Below are 19,757 nucleotides of genomic sequence, written 5' to 3' on the forward strand. Positions count from 1 at the left end.
GTAACAAATGTAAAAGGAAATGTTAAACTTTGAAATAGAAGTCCCACAGGTGTTAACAAGGAGACTGAGGAAGGAAAACAACTATAAATTCATCCTCCCACACACATATGAAGTAGAGCCTAGGGCTTTATTATTTTATTCCTTGGCTTCCAGGCATCTTCCCACTAGGGATTTCCTCATTTTACAAACTTCTTTGGCCAAAATGTGAAGAAGAACGTTTCATTTATTTGAAGTTAGTTTTCTTTTTTATCTTGCCAACTGTCTCTGGTCAGGGGAATGTAAATTCAGTGTCCTTGAAGAAATACAAACTTTGAAAATGTATTTTAATTGAGGATTCCCATTGGTCTTACATACAATGACATTTCCTACAGAAAAGTGAAAGGGGAAGTTACATCTCACACAGGTACATGCTAACTTTTTCTGAACTACTAGAATTTTTTTATATGGGGATTCAGTGGCATGATATGGCCAGATTAGCATGTCTTTTAAGTAGGAAGGCCCTGCCAGATATTTCTGAGATTATGGGAATGGGATTTCACCCAGAGCTGCCCTTTTTCATTTTATCCCTTTGGAGGAAAACAAAAGTATCGATGTTGAAGCATGGGTATCTCTGCATATGTTTAAAAATATTCATGGCTGGAGGCAAATAAAGATGAAGGGACAGGAAGAAAACATATCTTTCTCTTGTTTTTTCAATAATACATGCTACAGAATTCTTGCGTGCATGATGAATCCTTTGCCCATTCTCCTTTGCTGGTTCCTCCTTGCCTCTCTCAACCTGTAAAATTTTGCAAATACAGCAGGACTGGATGCTCCCTCCTCTCTTCTTCTTCGTGGGTAAGCTCATCAAGTCTCCTATCCCAAACACATCTTTATGATAATAATTTCTAAATTTAGTTTGCATTCTAGATATCGTCCCTCATTCCCAACTATCCAACTAACATCTTCACTTAGATACCTAACTGGCATTTCAACTTAACACTTCCAAAATAGAATCTTTGATTTTCCTATTCAAACCTGGCCTTTCCTTATCTCAGTAAATAATATCCATTCTTCTGTTATTTCAACCAAAAATCTTGGAATTATCTTGACTTATTTCTCTCTTACTCTATATCTAATGTGTCAACAAATCCTATTGACTATATTCAAAATACATGCAGAATAATCCCATGATTTCCACTACCTTGGTCTAAGCCCAGTAGCATCTCAGGCTGGAAATAGCCTCTATGATGACAGCTTTAACTAGTCTCTTTCTTCTGCCTTTGTTCAATTGATTATCAAATCTGCATACAGAAACCAGAGTAATGCCATTAAAACTCAGAGAAAAAGCTGAAGGCCTTATACTCCTTGGCAAGGCTCTATTATACGTTACACATTACCTCTCTTTCTCTGCTGCCGTTCTGATCTCATACTTGAAAATTGTTCATTTTTGCATCCTTGACACCTGCACAACCTGCTGCATAGCAGGTGCTCATAAATATTAGTAAAATGAATGAATACATCACTCAAGTTAGAAAATGATACAGTCAGTAGAGAAGATCTGTTTCTGCACCCTATTAGTTTAGTTTTTAAGAACCTACTGTTCTCATTTGCACTTTACCTTCGGGAAATTATTATTATTATTATTATTTTAAGATTATTCTCACACGTTCCACATTTTGATACTCCCACATGATTCTAAGCAGTTTCGCATGGTGATTAACAACACACTTTCTAGAGAGATGGTGTCTCTGAATTCATGTCAGGCTACTTTGTTTACTGTATGATCTTAAACAAATTACCTCTCTGTTCTTCAGTGTCTTCATTTGAAAAAGGGAATAACGTAGGTACCTCTAGGATTAAATGAATTGATATACGTAGAACACTCAGAACAGTCCTTGGCACATAGCAAGAGATGGACAGATGATGGTTACTATCTTTTTATTAAAAGTGTAGTTGTTGATAATGATGATGCTATATCTCAGATGAATAAAGTATAATAAAATAAATCATCAAAGAAAGGAAGGAAAGGAGGGCGGAAGGAAGGAAGGAAGGAAGGAAGGAAAGAAGGAAGGAAGAAAGGAAGGAAAGACGGAAGGAAGGAAAGAGGGAAGGATAATGAGGAGGGTGGAAGGGGGAAGAAAATTGATTTGAAAAAGTTAATTAATGATATTGTGGCCATCATATAAGAGTAGGTGCATCAAGCTTAGATCCTCAGAGATCAAGCTCAAATATATTTAGCACAGTCTATTAATTTTACCTTATATTGTAAGGTAAAGCAGTTATTTTAGCCTGATAATATAAGAAGCTCAATCCTGGATTAGAATTTTCAAAATCAACTGATTTTCAACACTTCTGGCATTGTGTTCTTGAGGTTTTTTGATTGTTTCGTTTCTGTTTTCTAATAGGCTACTAGAAAAAGAAGAGTAAACCAAAGAAATAATTAAACATTTTTGCTCTGTATTTCTCTCATTGATTTCTTAACATCTGTCTAACATAGAGTCATGTTTAAGTCTGTTTTCTCTCCATCTCCACATAAATTTCTCAAATAGTAAAATGTATAACCATGTTTTTAAGCCCATTTGCAAGAAAAAAATCTATGTCTTATACGGAAAAATACGAAATATTTTTTTCTGACATTACATTATTATTGTGGTATCTAAGCAATCTGATTTTCCACCAAATCACTAATGTGTTTGTGTTTTAATTATACCAATAATTTTGCTAAAATAATTTACAAAAAATATTGGTTTTGTGCCACAGGCCTCATCACTCACTGCGTAAAAGCCGGTTTCCCACAGTGTACAGACTACAGTATATAATCTCTATTTTTAATTTTTTTAATTCAAATACTCATTTTTGCATTATTTGCAGTTTTCAGCTTTTATATTTATTATTTATAAGTAATACATTTACATTTAATATTTGCAAAATAATTTAGAAAATTTACAATAATTTTACTAAAATATTTATAAGATCTATAAATGCAGACTTAAACTCCTGAATGGGAGGGAAAGGGAACATACAAGCAATAGTGAGAAAAAGGAATCAGGGATTCATAAATTTTGCTTTTCACAGATGCTAAGGAGGTGGGGAGATAGCCAGCGATTGGTTGAAAGATACAAAATTATAGTTAGAAAAAAGGAATAAAGTTCTAATGTTCTCTAACACTGTAGGGTAACTATAATTAACAATAATTTACTGCATATTTTGAAATAACTAAAAGAGCAGATTTTGAATGTTTTTAGCACATAAAAATGATAACTGTTTGAGGCGATAGATACGTGCTAATTACCCTGATTTGATCATTACACATTGTATACATGTGTGAAAATAGCCTGCTGCATCCTATAAATATGTATAATCATTGTGTCAATTAAAAATAATAATAATAATAATAAATTTTAAAGAAAGCAGAAAACACACCAGAAAGTAATTATCTGGGCATGTCCCCAGACCATCTCTCAGAAAAGAAATTACAACTAATTCAGAGAAAATTATGGATTTGAGTGGGTGAACAAAAATAACTACTTCCTCAGTGATCCTTCAGAGGAAAAATTAGAAGTAAATGTAAAAGCCAAAACCTATCCAAATGATGCAAAAATGAGTATTTGAATTTAAAATAATTAAAAATAGAGATCATATACTGTAGCCTCTACACTGTGGGAAACTGGCTTTCACACAATGAGTGATTAGGCCTGTGGCACTCTAAGACCATGCAGGGTGCAACTTGTCACTGACTTACTATGGAAGACGTGTGATGAGAAGGTCTGCTTTGATGGGCATAGACTTTGAAAAAGAAAATTTTGGTGCTGGAAACAGAAAGCTGCCTAAGACAACAAAATGGCTTAGAGTGTGGGGCTGGGGATTATTCTGTTTAGCGACTTCCTTACACCCCTCTTTTTGCTCAAGGGTATTAGAAATGTAAAAGCCACATCTATTTGTAGTACACAAAAAATTAGAAAATAGCTCCCATCAACCAAGGAATGGATAAAGCAAATGTGGTATACATACACCATGAAATACGGTTCAACCATAAAAAGGAACAAAATAATGTCTTTTGGAGCAACTTGGATGAAGCTGGAGGCCATATATTAAGGGAAGTCACATGGGAATGGGAAACCAAATAGTGTATATTCTCACTTATAAGTGGGAGATAAGCTACAAAGACGCTGTATTAGTCTGTTCTCATGCTGCTAATAAAGACATACCCAACTCTGGGTAACTCAAAGGAAAGAGGTTTGACTCACAGTTCCACATGGCTGAAGAGTCCTCACAATCATGATAGACAGTGATTGAGGAACAAAGTCATATCTTACATGGCAGCAGGCAAGAGAGCTTGCGCAGGAGAACTCCCATTTATAAAACCACCGGGTCTCACAAGACTTATTCACTACCTTGAGAATATTATGGAGGAAACCACTCCCATGATTCAATTCCCTCCACCTGGCCCTGCTGCCCTTGACACACGGGGATTATTACAATTCAAGGTGACAACTGGGTGGGGACACAGCCAAACCATATCAGATGCAAAGCCACAAGAAAGTTATAACAAACTTTGGGGATTCAGAGGGGAAGGGTGGGAGCAGGTTGAGGGATAAAAGACTGCATAATGGGTACAGTGCACACTGCTTGGGTGATGAGGGCACTAAAATCTTAGAAATCACCACTAAAGAACTTGTCTACATGACCAAAAACCACCTGTAGCCCCAAAACTATTTTTTGTTTAAGTTCTGGGATACATGTGCAAAACATGCAGGTTTGTTACATAGGTATACATGTGCCATGGTGGTTTGCTGCACCTACCAACCTGTCATCTAGGTTTTAAGCCCCACATGCATTAGGTATTTGTCTTAATGCTCTCCCTCCCCTTGCCCCCCACCACCCCCACAGGCCCCAGTGTTGGATGTTTCCCTGTGTCCATGTGTTCTCATTGTTCAGTTCCCACTTATGAGTGAGAGCATGTGGTGTTTGGTTTTCTGTACCTGTGTTAGTTTGCTGAGAATGATGGTTTCCAGCTTCATTCATGTCCCTGCAAAGGACATGAAGTCATTCTTTTTTATGGCTGCATAGTATTCCATGGTGTATATGTGCCACATTTTCTTTATCCAGTCTATCATTGATGGGCATTCCCCTAAAACTATTAAAATAAAAACTGTTTTAAAGAAAAGAAAACAGAAGAGTAATGTCATCAAGATGGCAAAATAGAAAGCCTTCAACTATCCTACCCTCCAAAAACACACTGAGTCAACATTACAAAATACAGACAAATTCTCTTGTAAGAAATTCAGAAACTAGTTGAGAAGCTCCTGACCTCTAAGTGAATGCAAATGCAGCCACAGTGAAGAAGGTAGGAAAATCTGAGACAGCTCTCATCATAATCCCTACCCCTAATACAGCACCATATGATCAGAAAAAAAGTTCCCAGATCTCAGCTTCTCTTTGGTAAGGAAGAGTCAGACCATACGTTCACCATCACAACTTTTCTGGACCTTCTCAAAAGACTGGCTTTAGCCCCCACCTGTTTCAGAACACTGACAGGACCTGACATAGTCTAGCCACGTTAGGACCAGTGAGATCAGAAACATCAGTTTAGGTTAGCAATCTCCATAGCCCACTCACCTGGCTCAGCATAGACTGAACAAAACACAAAGACCAGCTCCCAGCTTCCCCGCTACTTTATGTCTAATGCCTCAACTTGTCAGGGGCAGCCCATGGGACGTGCATCTGTCTTGCCTGTCCTACAGCACAGACAGGATTCAATATACTCTAGCTGCCTGGGGTACCAGTGAGAACAGAAACAGTAGTTAGAACTAGCAGCTGTTTGTTACAGTGCATCAAGTCAAATCAGTATGGAGTTAATGGGGTAGAGGAACCCCAGTTCCTAGCTTTTCCTTGGAGTAGGAAAGAGACAGAGGGTCCAGTTATGCAAATTTTCTAGAAGCTGCCCAAGATAAGTCTCACTTATCTCAGATCTGATGGGACTTAGCATATTCTTGATGTCTTGGAATAAGGACAAAGAAAGAAGTTTGGACTAGTACAAAGGCTTGAAGGACCCGCAAATCCCTTCAGCCAGACTGTTTAATGAGAGTCTCCTCCTGCATAAGGCCAGTCCATGAAGATAGAAGAGGTAGCTGTTTTCTGTAATGCACAGATACCAAGACAGCAAGTTAAGAAAAAATGAAGGAACAGGTAAACATATCCTAAAGAAAGGGGAGAAAGAAAAACACTAATGAAATGAAGAGGCATAATTTATTTGACAGAGAATTTAAAATAACTATCATGAAGATGCTCAGTGAAGAAAGGAGAAAAATACATGAACAAAGTGAAATTTTCAACAAAGAGATAGAAATATTTTTTAGATGAAATATAAATTTTGGAGCTGGATAATCCAATAACTAAGCTGAAAATTCAGTAGATGGGTTCAACAGCAGACTATGTCAACCAAAAGACAGGATCAGCAAACTTGAAGATAGGTCATTGGAAATTATACAAACATAGGAGCAAAAAGGAAAAATAAGATTTTCAAAAAGTGAAAAAGCTTAAAGGACTTATGAAACACCATAATACGGGCAGACCAATATACATCTGAGAGTAGTCCAGGAGAAAAACAGAAAGGTTATTCAAAGAAATAATGCCCTAAACTTACCAAATCTAAGGAAAGAAATGGACATACATATCCAGAAGACCAACAAATTCCAAAAGTCAGAAACCCAAAGAAATATACGCCAAGACACCTTACAATGCAATTGTCAAAAGCTCAAGATAAACAGGGAATTTTGAGAGCAGCAAGATGAAAATGACTTTTCATGCTCAAAGGAACCTCCATCATACTATCAGTGGATTTCCCAGCAGAAATGTTGAAGGCCAGAAAGGACTAGGATGATATACAGTCATGCATCACTTACTGACAGTGAGATGTTTGGAGAAATAAATTATTAGGCAGTTTTTTCATTGAGCAAACATCATAGAGTGTACTTACACAAACCTAGATGGTGTGACCTATACACACCTTAGTTATATGGTATAGCTTATTGTTCTGAGGCTACAAACCTATATAGCCTGTTACTGTACTAAATACTGTAGGCAATTATAACATGATAGTATTTTTATATCTAAATGCAGAAAAATTACAGTAAAAATATTATATAAAGGTTTGCAAATAGTATATCTATATAAGGCACTTACTATGAAAGGAGCTTGCAAGACTAGAAGTTGCTCTAAGTGAGTCAGCAAGAGAGTAGTGAGTAAATACGACAGCTTAGGACATTATCATAAACTACCACAAACTTTATGAACATTGTACTCTTAGGCTACAATACATTTGTATTACAAAAAAAATCTTTCTTCAATAATTAATTAACTTTAACTTATTGTAACTTTTTTATTCTATAAACATTTTTATTAAATTTTCCTTTGACTCTTGTAATAGCAGCTGAAAACACACTCTACAAAAATATTTTCTTTATGTCTTATTCTATAGGCCTTTTTCTATTTTTTTTGTACTTTTTGAACTGATGTTACAGAAATAAAAAGGATAATATTAGACTACTACAAACCAACAAATTGAATAACCTAGAAGAAACAGATAAATTCCTAGAAACAAGCTATCTACCATGATTGAATCATAAAGAAATAGAAAATGTGAACAGACCTATTACTCATAAGAAAATTGGTTATAATATGAAACCTCCACAAATAAAAGCTCAGATCCAGATAGCTTCACTAGTGAATTCTATCAAACATTTAAATACATAATTCCCATTCTTCTTAAACTCCTTCAAAAAATTGAAGAGGAAGAAACACCTCCAAACACATTTTCCGAAGCCAGCATTGCCCTGATACCAAAGTTAAACAATGACATTATAAGAAAAGAAAACTACAGGGCAATATTCTTAATATAGATTCATTCATAATTCATTTGACGAAATTCAACACCCTTTCATAATAACAATTTTTACAAACTAGTAATAGAAGGACATTACCCCAACATAATAAAGGCCTTATATGGAAATCTCTTAACTAACATACTTAATGATAAAAAATTAGAAAGCTTTTCCTCTAAAATGAGGAGCAAGAGCAAAACAAGCATGCCCAATCTCACCACTTCTGTTCAACATAGTGCAGGAAGTCCTAGCCAGAGCAATTAGGAAAATAGATAAATAAATAAAATAAAATCTAAATTGGAAAAAAAATAGTTTTATCTCTGTTTGAAGATGACATGATCTTATACATTAAAAATTCTAAGGACTACACACAGACACACACACAAAGTGTAAGAACTAATTTACAAATTCAGCAAAGTTGTAGGATACAAAATCAACATTAAAAACCAGTTGTATTTGTATACACTAATCATAAACTATTCAAAAAGCAAAGTAAAAAGTAAACTAATTTATGATAGCATCAAAAAGAATAAAACACATAGGAATAGACTAAAGAAATGAAAGACTTGCACACTGAAAACCATAAAACATTGATTAAATGTTTAAACATTGATTAAAGAAATTAAAGAAGATAAAAGTATATCAGAAGACATCGTGTTTTTGTGGATTGAAAGATTTAATATTGTTAAAATATTCATACTACCCAAAGTGGTCTATGGGTTGACTATCAAAATTCCAATGACATTTTTTTTTTTTACAGAAATGGAAAAAAAAAAAATTTAAATTCAAAGGAAACTACAAAGGACCCTGGCTAGCCAAAAATGATCAAGAACAAATTTGGGGGTATCATTCTTCCTTGTTTTAAAACATACTACAAAGCTACAGTAATTAAAAGAACATGGTATAAAGACATAAATAAAGACCAATAGAACAGAATATACAGCTCAGCAATAAACCCATGAATATATGAACAACTGATCTTCAGCAAGAGTACTAAGAATACACAATGAGGAAAGGGTAGTCTCTTAAATAAATGATGTTTGAAAACTAGATATCCACATGTAAAAAATGACATTGACCCCACTTGTTACATTACACAAAAACCAACTCAAAATGGACTGAAGACTTATATATAAGACCTGAAACAGTAAAATTCCTGCAAGAAAACATAAAAGAACATTTCTTGACATTGGTCTTAACAATGATTTCTTAGCTTTTGTCACCAAAACCACAGGTGACGACAGCAGAAATAAACAAGTGGGGCTATGTCAGATGAAAAAGCCTCTTCACAGCAAAAGAAACAACAGAGTGAAAAGGCAACCCATGGAATGGCAGAAAATGTTTTTAAACTATACATCTGGTAGGGGATTAATATCCAAAATACATAAAGTGCTCTCATAACTCAATAACAAGGAAACAACCCAACAAAAATCAGGATCTCAATGAGATACTTGTATTCCTCTGTTTATTGCAGCATTATTTTATAAAAGTCAAAAGATGGAAGCAACCCAAATGTCTATTGACAGATTAACAGATAAAGAAAATATGGGATACATGTACAATATTATTCAGATTTATAAAACAGAAAAATATTGCCATTGTGACAGTATGGGTGAATCTGAAAGAAATTTTGCTAAGTGAAATAAGACAGTCACAGAAAGATAAATATAATATGAATGCCTCTGCTTTCATAAGGTGTCTAAAATAGCCAAATTTATAGAAGCAGATAGTAGTATGGTGGTTGCTGGAGAGTTGGGGAGTTGCTATTCAATGTGTATAAAGTTTTAGTTCATGAAAGACTAATAAATTTGAAGAGATCTGTTAACCTACAGTTAACAATATTGTATTGTCCACTTTAAAATTTGTTAAATAAGTAGATTTCATGTTAATTGTTTTTAACACAATAAAAATAAAATTTAAAAACATATTTAGGATGATCATGAGGAAGATTTTTGAACACTGTCAGTCATCAAATTATGGAATAATTTCCCAAGGGAAATGTGAAAAAATGCCATCACTGAAGACATTTTAAACCAGACTGAAGAAAAACACAAACACATAAAGTTGGCCTTGTTCTTCTGCCTACATGGATGACAAGGCCCAAACATGACCTAAGACACCATTAGATTCTACAGCCAATGAGCACCCTCTTGCCACCCACTACTGTGAGCAATGAAAGAGGAAAATTTGGCTGGAACTGATGACTCACATCAGGAAGACTTGCTCAGTGTGTTCCTGGCTCTGTTACAACTTCCCGAGGGTGCTAGGAAAGGAGCAGTTTTCACCAAGTCACCATAGTCCCAGCTCATAGACATTTCCAGGGAATACAGTAGGCTCTTCTCCACTGCAGATAGCAATATGGTGCTTTTTTAATTGGCCTGTGTTTTGTTTGGTTTTGTTTTTTTAAGTCAGAAATAACCTCTGTAGAAGACCAGACCATATAATCTATACAGAACAGCATAACCTTAGACCAGGGGTCAGCAAACTGTAATCCAAGGATCAGATCCACGGTCTGTTTCTCTAACTAAAGTTTGATTGGAACAGAGCCAAGCCTATTCATTTGCATAGTGTCTATGACTGCTTTCACAGTACAATGGCAGTGTTGACTCCTTGTGACAAAGACTTCATAACCCACAAAGCCTAAAACTCTTATTACTTAACCCTTAACTTAGGCCAACTCCTGCCTTAAACTGATAACTTTGAGAAGAGTAATAATTCAAGCATCTCTAAGCTAAAATATGCAAAATCCTTGCCTTCTCCCCTTCTTTCAACTATGATAGAAAAGAAACAAGGAATTTAACTTTGAATAGAATATGTCAGCTTTTCATGAATCCAGTCCAAGATATCACATGCTAGAGTCTGGAGCATGCATCTGTGACCCAAAATACAGTGGTTGAGTGGAGGCACTAGAATCAGAAAGACCTGAGTTTGAATTCCAGATTTGATATTTTCCAGCTGTATGACCTTTGGCAAGATACTTAATCTTTGTAGGTTTTTCCTTGAAAAAAAATAAAAAATATTATCTAGCTCAGAGGGCTCTTGTGAGTAGTGATGAATTACTGTATATAAAGCACTTAGCACCATGCCTGGTACCTTAATATGTGCTCAAATAATTACCTATTATTATGAGTACTATTATTATCAGAAAATTAAAACTCAGATTTGAATATAAAGCTAGTTAAATATTACCTGCACAGTTTTCCTTGGGATCTCCACAGAGGAGGCCATTAGTTTCAGGACTTCCGGTGGAATTTCCATCTGCCACCACACAGTGGAGGATCACTAGACCTTCAAGTTCAAAACAAAACCAAAATCAAACATGAAAATTGGCTTATTGTGGAACAGTCTATCAAAGTCATAACCCATTTATGAAAATAGCCAGCCTACGGTTTCCATTTCCAAGTCATTCACTCCCAGGAAGGCATACAGAGGCCAGCATGCTGCACATTTTCAGCTCATTGCTAAAGACAGAATTTTCAAGCCAGCATCACTTAAATTTAACTATAGATCTTAAAGGAGGAAACTATGGCTTGTGATAGAGGCTTACAACAAAAGCAGAAGTAAGAGCAACTGAATTCCCAGTCCCTGAATGAATATACTGATGAATTTGGGAGAGTGATTGGTGAGCATCCACAGCAAACAAAGTGCCTTCTCCATTCCACACAGAGCCAGCATTTCTCAGATGTTAACAACTGAGTGTGCTTCTTTCTGGGGAGATATCTGATCCATGGGAATTATTTATAAATTTTAGGTTCCTCCAGTTAAGAATTTCTGTCTCTGAGGACAGGCCACATATTTTACAAGGGAGAGAAGAATTCCATGCTGTGGTTAGAATGGTTCAGAATACAATCGTGCAGTCCTTGTGTAGATACTGATTTAAACACACCAACCATAAAAGGTCACTTCTAAGATAATCAGAGAAATTTGACGCTGACTGGACACTAGTTAATATTAAAAAATCGTTATAGCTATTTTAAAGTATAATAATATTATGGTTTAGGTTAAAAAATAGGGTCTATATATATATATATATAGTGTGTGTGTGTGTGTGTGTGTATACATATATATAAATGGATAAAACTGATGTATCTGAGGTTTGCTTTAAAATAATCCAATGTGAGAAACAGGATACAAAGTAGTGATGAAAAGGCATGGATGAAATAAGGTTGGCCATATATTGATAGTTGCTGAAGCTGATGGTGGGTATATCAAGGTTCATTATGTTGTCCTCTCTAGTTTGTATATGTTTAAATATGTCTATAATAATAAGAGGAAAGAATAAAAAAAGAAAGAAGAAAGGAGGGAGGAAAGTAAAGGAAAAGAAAGATGGCTTAGGAATTAGCTGCTCTTGAGTTCAAGAGTTGTTCTTTTCGTATAAGTACATAAAACACTTAACATGGTGCTGCCATTTAATCAATGTATAATAAAAATTACTATACAACTGACAAGAATAAAATAGCCTGTCCACCAGTTGTATTGAAATTTACACATCGAATGATTTCTAAATTTATGGATGTTCTCCAGTTCAATTAACTTCAACAAACATTCATGGATATCCAGGAACACACAGGTGGATAGGGTGTACTAGACCTTTAAGTTGCCCCAAGCGTAGAGACAATTAACCAGCCAACCAATTAACCATAACTCAAAGTGCTACTACTGTACCAGAAAGCAACAGTGGCTAGCAAGTTCAAAGGTCAAAGGAGTTTTCAAAAGGGATATTTCAAAGAGAGACTTTTTCACCTAATTGGAAAAGTTTTTTTAAACAAAGAAATTGTACCTAGCATGGGTAACAGTGAAGAGAAATGGAAACTCAAATCCACTGGTGATGGGCAAATCAGTACTGCTTTTCTCGAGGACAATTTAGCACTATACAAAACATAAAAGCAAACACACACACAATGTATAAGTCTTAAATCCAGTAATTACATTGCTAATGGTTTTTCCTAAGGAAATAATTCAGGATAAATATAGAGATTTAGCTACAAAGTGGCATGGTTTTAAAAAATATGTAGATTACCTAAATAACTGACAATAGAGAACGGATTAAATACATTGAACTATCCTCATGCAAAAAAACACTATTTTGCCATTAAAAGATGATATTCAAACATGAATAGAACATTTTAATATGTTCCTAAATAAAGCAGACTACAGAAAAGTAATATAGCATGATCTGCGTGTGGGAGTATGTACTCATCTGTTTGTGTATGTGTAAGTGTGATAAGTGTAAAAACCTATCCATATAGTCAAAATGTGAATAAGTAAATAGAGCATCGCTCACACTGGTTAGGAGGCAACATTTTCCTTTATTTTTTCTATTTGTGCTTTGTAAAAGCACATTATATCTGTTGCAACAAGAAAAAAAATAAGTGACTCATGTATTTCTTTTTTAAATTGCAATTTGGCTACCAAATTTCTAGATTATTTACACATTTTCTCCCAGCACCTGCCCTTTCATTCACACTCAAAATAAACAGAAACAAACAATCACTTAGGGCTTCTGAAGCACAAGAATTTTATATTACTAATATTTATCCTGGTGCCTAATACAGAATTTAATGAATATTCAACGAATGTTGAAAGACTGAATGAATCAATCTATAAACGAACAAGGAAAAACTCTTTATATTCAAAAATCTCAGGAACAATTGCTAGTGAAAAATAATGAAATATATTTAATTTATTTCTAAAATCCCATCTATGGACTTTCTTCACGGGAAGTAACAGGAGGCCTTAATCTCTTCTAATGGTGGGAACTGAAAAAAAAAGAAAAGGAAAAAAAAATTCTAAATCTCATAGAGAGTCCACATCTGCAACCTGAGGATGACAGAATCTCCTTCTCGGGGTTATTGTAAAACTTAAGCTTGTTTTTAAAAAGAGCACATGGCTTGGCACATACTATACAATTTGCAGCCTAGTTGCACTCCTTCTCACTATCACTTATAATTTAACCTGTTATCCTCCAATTCCACTCACAGAGGGAGTTCTGATCCCTTTGAAACACTGCTGAGGCCTTCAAACATCCCCACAGACTTGGGGCTATGGCCCAGGCTCCTTCTGCTAAGCCTCATTTCACATGCTGGTGTCAGTTGGCAAAAGGAGGTTGCTGTCCTCACAGGTGGAGGCAGAGCACTGGGGAGAAGGTATTCTCAGCCCCGCCAGCTCTCAAACCAAGCAGAGCATTCACTGCCTCTTTTCCTGCCCAACCCAGCAACCTAGAGGTCACAGGTGAGTGGCTGTGAACCAAAGCGAGCCTGAAGAACCATTTGCTTGTCCTGCACAGTTTTTAATAATTGAATCGAGGCAGTTCATATTAAACCTGAATTTTCTTCTTCTGTTCAAATAGCAGAAGGTCTGGCAAGACAGATCTAAAATGCTTTCCTAGCAACAACTGGCTGGAACTAAGAAGCAGGTGACCTTTTACGTGCCCCAGTCCCCATGAGGCTATCTGCACTTATTTATTTTAAGTACTCAGGCTCTAAAAGGTATTTCAGTTTGTGATATGTATAAAGAGGCTCAGAAATCAGGGAAATACTCCTAAAACCATCTACTAAATAATAACGGCTTCTATAAAGAGAAAGGACACTCCTGTTCATTCATAATTCAATGAATATTTATTAGGCACTATGTGTTTGACACTGGTACTAGACTCAAGACACTGAAGGTTCTGAGATAACAGACACAGGTATTATCACTAACCTCAAGCAGCTCAATTCTGGTAAGATAAATGCACACTTTTTTGTTGTTGTTTGCTTGTTTGTTTGAGACAGAGTCTTACTCTGTTGCCCATGCTAGAGGGCAGTGGCATGATCTCGGCTCACTGCCCTCTCCGCCTCCTGGGTTCAAGTGATTCTCATGTCTCAACCACGCAAGTAGCTGGGATTACAGGTGCCTAACACCATGCCCAGCTAATTTTGTATTTTTAGTAGAGATGGGGTTTCACTGTGTTGACCAGGCTGGTCTTGAACTCTTGATCTCAAGTGATCCACCCGCCTGGGCCTCCCAAAGTGCTAAGATTACAAGGTGTGAGCCACCAAGTCCAGCCTGACACACAAATCTTTAAGGTACAGTATACTGTGTAAAACAACAATGATAACACAGAAGTAATAGGATGGAAAATCAACTCTGCTTAGTGACAAAGACTTCGTGGAGAAATTAAGATTTACCATGAGTTCTTAATGAGGAATAAATGATTTTTTAAAACATCAGTTAATAACTTTTACAAAAAACAAAAAATGTGTAAGATCATCATAATGTGTTAATTGTTTCATCAGTGGATAATATTTATGTGGTCATAATAATATTGATGATTTAACAAAAAATTTTCATAAACTCAGGGCTGGTAATTAGCTCACATATACCACATGGGAAAATTGGTCGAGACTAATCAGTGTGTGCTGTGATTCTTAAATGTTCTTAAATGTTTTGAGTATTGGTCCTGGAATAATGAGAGAAGATAAACTCAGCAGATAAGTCTAAACCTGACAAGTTAAGAAGTAGCATTATAAGGAAATATTTGCAGTAAACAGTTGACTACTAGAAGAAACATCAAAAAGAGTCAAAAGAGGTTAGCAGAGAGGCAGGAAAGTATGGTGCAAAGATCTGCTATTTATTTTTATAAGCCTCTTTGTACTATCTAATTTTTTAAATAAAAAATCTATGCATATTTATCACTTTATTAAAAATATAACTAATTTTTAAGAAAAGGTTAAATAAAGTTGTAGTTTGCCAGGGCATTCAAAAAAAAAAAAAAAAAAAAAACAGAGGAACAACTTGTAATAAGCAAAAGGAATAACTTGTTAGAAGACATGGCAGGAAACAGCACAACTTGTCCAGCATGTTTGGAGTGGGGGTGCGGACTGTGATAGATGAGGAGGCTGGCAAACAAGTAGGCAACAAAAGGCCTACATGCCATGTGAGTTGGGATTCTGTTATGCAGCTAAGTTGAGACCACTGAAAAGTTTTAACTGAGAAGCAACATGATCATCTTTTTTTTTTTCCATTTTGAAAAGGCTACTTTAATATCAGCATAGGTGATTCAGATACACCTAAACCAAGAGGGTAGCACTGGGTATGCAGAAAAAGAACGGCTTATACGGGATAGCCACAAATAAAATATGAAAGACCTGGTGACTGAGATAGTGTAGGAAGTGAAAAAAGGAGTCTGGGATGACCCCAGAGTTTGCCGCTCAAATAACTGGCTGGATTGTGGTACCAATTACAAAGATACAAGGTATACAGAAGAGAAACAGTGTGGGCATAGAGAAAAATTCAGTTTGGGTCACTGAGTTTGAGATGACTGTGGCTCACCTAGAAGGCAGTAGATGAGGTATAGATTCAGAAATTTGGAGCAAGCCAAGCTACAGGTTCTATTTTGGGGAATAATGGAAAATAAACTGGAATTTGATTCCATGAGAATGGATCTCTCAAAAAAAAGGCAATGTGAAAAGAAAGGGCTGGTTAAGGGCAGAATTCTGAAAAATCCAGTGAAATAAGAACATTTAAAGGAATGTACATTATTAAAATAATCATCTTTATCAAAGAAAGCATGAATTGTATTTTAAAGAAAATGAAGGAAAATATGATACTCAGCTGTAGAAAACATAGTAAGATTTCCACTCAAAAAGATCATAGGTTATGTTAAAATTTAGAATTATTAAAACTGAAAGTATGGAAATTTCCCACAAACTAATTCTCAACTCCCCAGAAATCATCCCCTGGGAAAGTTCATCAAGCCCATATCTAAATTTTCAGTACAGAAATTTCAATCTCTTCTAAAACATGCCATTTCAAGGAGACCATTTGTCTATTCTTTCAATCATGATCATTCATTCATTCATTCATTCAAAAAAATATTAATAGATTTTTCTAAAGCTCTATAAATGCTTCTTTATAGTGAGCTGGTTTTTGCCTTCCTGTTATTTTACTCTGCTTCTTGGAATCACCTAAAATAAGTCTAATCTCTCTTTTCCATGACAGAGTCTCATATATTTGAAGCCAGCTATTAAGTCCCCATGAAAGAATTTTACTTCTTCAGGCTAAACATCTTGGTTCCTTCAATCAGATTTTATAGTATCATCAAGACCCCTCATGAGCTTTGTCATCCTGTCCTAAATGCATTGTCAAAATAAAATGCTATCCCACATAGTCTGGCCAAGACAGAATAAAGTGGGGCTTTCAGGCCCCACACTGGGAATTCCCCATAGCATATCTGCCCTTTTTGTCTGTCGCATTAATACTGGGGTTTTATTTTCCTTACCATAAAATGAAGCTCCTCTGTTTTTTATACTGTTGGAAAGCAATGTATTTGTGGCTTCTTTTTTTTTTTTCTCATTGTTGTAGTTCTGTTTTGTTGCATTTTTTTCACCATAAGAAAATGGTTTTTACACTTTTTCCTTTCAAATGTTTTTGTGTGAGATTTCATCTATCATTCAAATATTTTACAATCTTTTTGTTGTCTGATGCTTTCATTCAACCTATTGTCCGTACCTCCCTATCTACACGACCTGAAGAATTTCTCAGGTGCATTAAATCTTTAAAAAAAAATAAAATGATGTTAACTGCACTTGCTAAGTCACTAGAAATTAGTGCCTATTTCTGGGGATAGTTTTAAAATATTGACTCCACTCATAAAATTAAAGATAAAAGGAAAAGAAATCCAATTCTACTTCAGTGAACCAAGGCTCCATTTATTTTTGTGCACTTTGAGATTCTCAAGTTAAAAATTACAGAATGTATTAAAAGTATTATCCCCATCAGTCAGCATGGGGAATGAAGTCAATGTAAACAATACGAGCATTCAAAAAGAGGCAGCCTGACAAGGAGCATGACACGCTGTCTCAAAGTCACTGCTAATGCTGAGGTAAGTAGTACACCAGCTGGGTCAACTATTTAAAAAGATCATATATGACCAACTTCAACAGTCATGTACGTTGTATTTGCCTCATCTCTGAGCTGAATTTTCCATTTTTAAAGCCAAGTGCATTTTGTATTTTAAAAATAAATATAATATCACAAAATGTTTGTTCATTTCTGTTCTGATGATTTAGGATATCTTCCTAGATACACTGCAAACTTCTACTCATGTATATTAAATCCAGTGATTTCTTGCCATATCGTATCATTTAACGTTGGAATCACATTCCATGTCTCATTAGAAAATCCAGCTTTAAGCCAAATAAGAATTTATCAACCTATGAACATAAGCAGAAATTAGAAGAATATTTCATAGTCACACCTCTATAATTTCATTTATTTATTTACTTATTATTTTTTTTTGCTCAGATGGAGTCTCACTCTGTTGCCCAGGCTGGAGTACAATGGTGAGAGCTCAGCTCACAGCAAACTCTGCCTGCCAAATTCAAGCGATTCTGCCTGTCTCACCCTCCCAAGTAGCTGGGATTACAGGCGCCTGCCATCATGCGCAGCTAACTTTTTGTATTTTTAGTAGAGATGGGGTTTCACCATATTGGCCAGGCTGGTCTTGAATTCCCGACCTCAGGTGATCCGCCCACCTTGGCCTCCCAAAGTGTTGGGATTACAGGCATGAGCCACGGCACCCTGCCTAACTTTGTTTATATTAAAGAGAAGCAGTACAGATTAATGGAGAAAAGGCAGCTTTGGAGTCAAATGGAGCTGATTTTGAATCCTGGATCTACCCTTTAAGCATGAGATTTATAATCATGTTAGAGTTATTCAACCACTGAGCTTCAGGGTCCTCTTCTGTAAACTGAGGACCATAATACCAAACTTACACAGCCATGGTAAAAATTTAGCTGTGTGCTTAAAAGAAGGTAGAGGGAAGAAATTATGAATTTTTAACCTAGGTAATGCCTTGCAAAGGGTAAGCACTCAAAAAATAGTAGATGTAAGTGACCAGAAGTAAAAGAAGAAAAATTTAAATTATCCTGTTAAAAAACTAGATTCTCATCCTTATAAGTGAATATTGACAAATTTCTACATTTATGGTATGATTTCACCGTGTACAAAATATGTTTCTGATATAAACTACAAAAGATGAATACACATACACATGCATACATTCTACAATATCCTTTTTTGCATATACTTAATGAGACAAAAGTGTATCTTGGTCTCTCTGCATGTTGTTTCTTTCTAATTTTTGAAAGGAATTTGAAGTTAATATGCCTCAGCTAATTAATAGAAATATGACATCTTCTACATGCCTAGTTCTTTGTATTTTCAGTACAGTTCTGCCAGTGACTCAGCATACCATTTATGTCAGTTGTGGTTACTGATTCAGTTCGTTGGTTAAATGTTTCAGTAATACAAATACAGCTCATAAAATCAGATCATAGACAGTAATAACTAAAAGTCAAGTAAATTAAAAATCATATCTTTAATAAAAAAATAAAGTTGTTTAAATCAACTCTAGGAGTAAAAGCTGTTAGCAACTTTCTTATTACATCTTCACTGTCAGGAAGAAAAACAGGATCTTAAATATGCATACTATATGTGGAGTGATTTCTGAGTCCAAAAAGATACCCCATAATGTGGAGTTGGAAAAAAAATAGGGAGTGAAAATCATGTTTGACACTGGGTTTATGGTTAGCTGAGACAAAAACTATGAAATGGTGAAGTGTGACAGGGTTCTTCTTTTTTGTTAACTCCTTTTCTACCTTTTCTTCTTCTTGTCTTTTGCCCTCCTATAAACCATTATCCTCATTCTGCTTTAACATGGCCCCAAGGAGAACATAATTCTGGAACAGATTTTTCCTTCTAAATGTATTTGCTTTCAAAGCAGACCTTCAATGAGAGAAATTATTTAACTCAAAGGAAACACTCTAAAATCTAGAGTGCTTCAACCTGGGTCTCCTAGAAAACAGAAACTGATATGCAGACTAAGGGATTATCACTTTATTTGGGAAG

At 35.4% G+C, this 19,757-nt stretch overlaps 1 protein-coding gene across 2 annotated transcripts in view; it reads right to left on the minus strand.

Moving 5' to 3' along the window:
• The window catches only part of BTC (betacellulin), a 46,651-nt gene that overhangs the window by 14,974 nt on the left and 11,920 nt on the right, over nucleotides 1–19,757 (minus strand). For both annotated transcript variants that reach the window (XM_021669669.2, XM_064367890.1), the window contains exon 2: nucleotides 11,055–11,153. In XM_021669669.2, coding sequence (XP_021525344.2) covers nucleotides 11,055–11,153 — 99 coding nt within the window. The remainder of the gene's footprint in view (nucleotides 1–11,054; nucleotides 11,154–19,757) is intronic.

This window comes from Aotus nancymaae, unplaced genomic scaffold (genome assembly GCF_030222135.1).
Source record: "Aotus nancymaae isolate 86718 unplaced genomic scaffold, 86718_ANA_hifiasm-v0.15.2.pri h1tg000006l, whole genome shotgun sequence".
NCBI lineage: Eukaryota > Metazoa > Chordata > Mammalia > Primates > Aotidae > Aotus > Aotus nancymaae.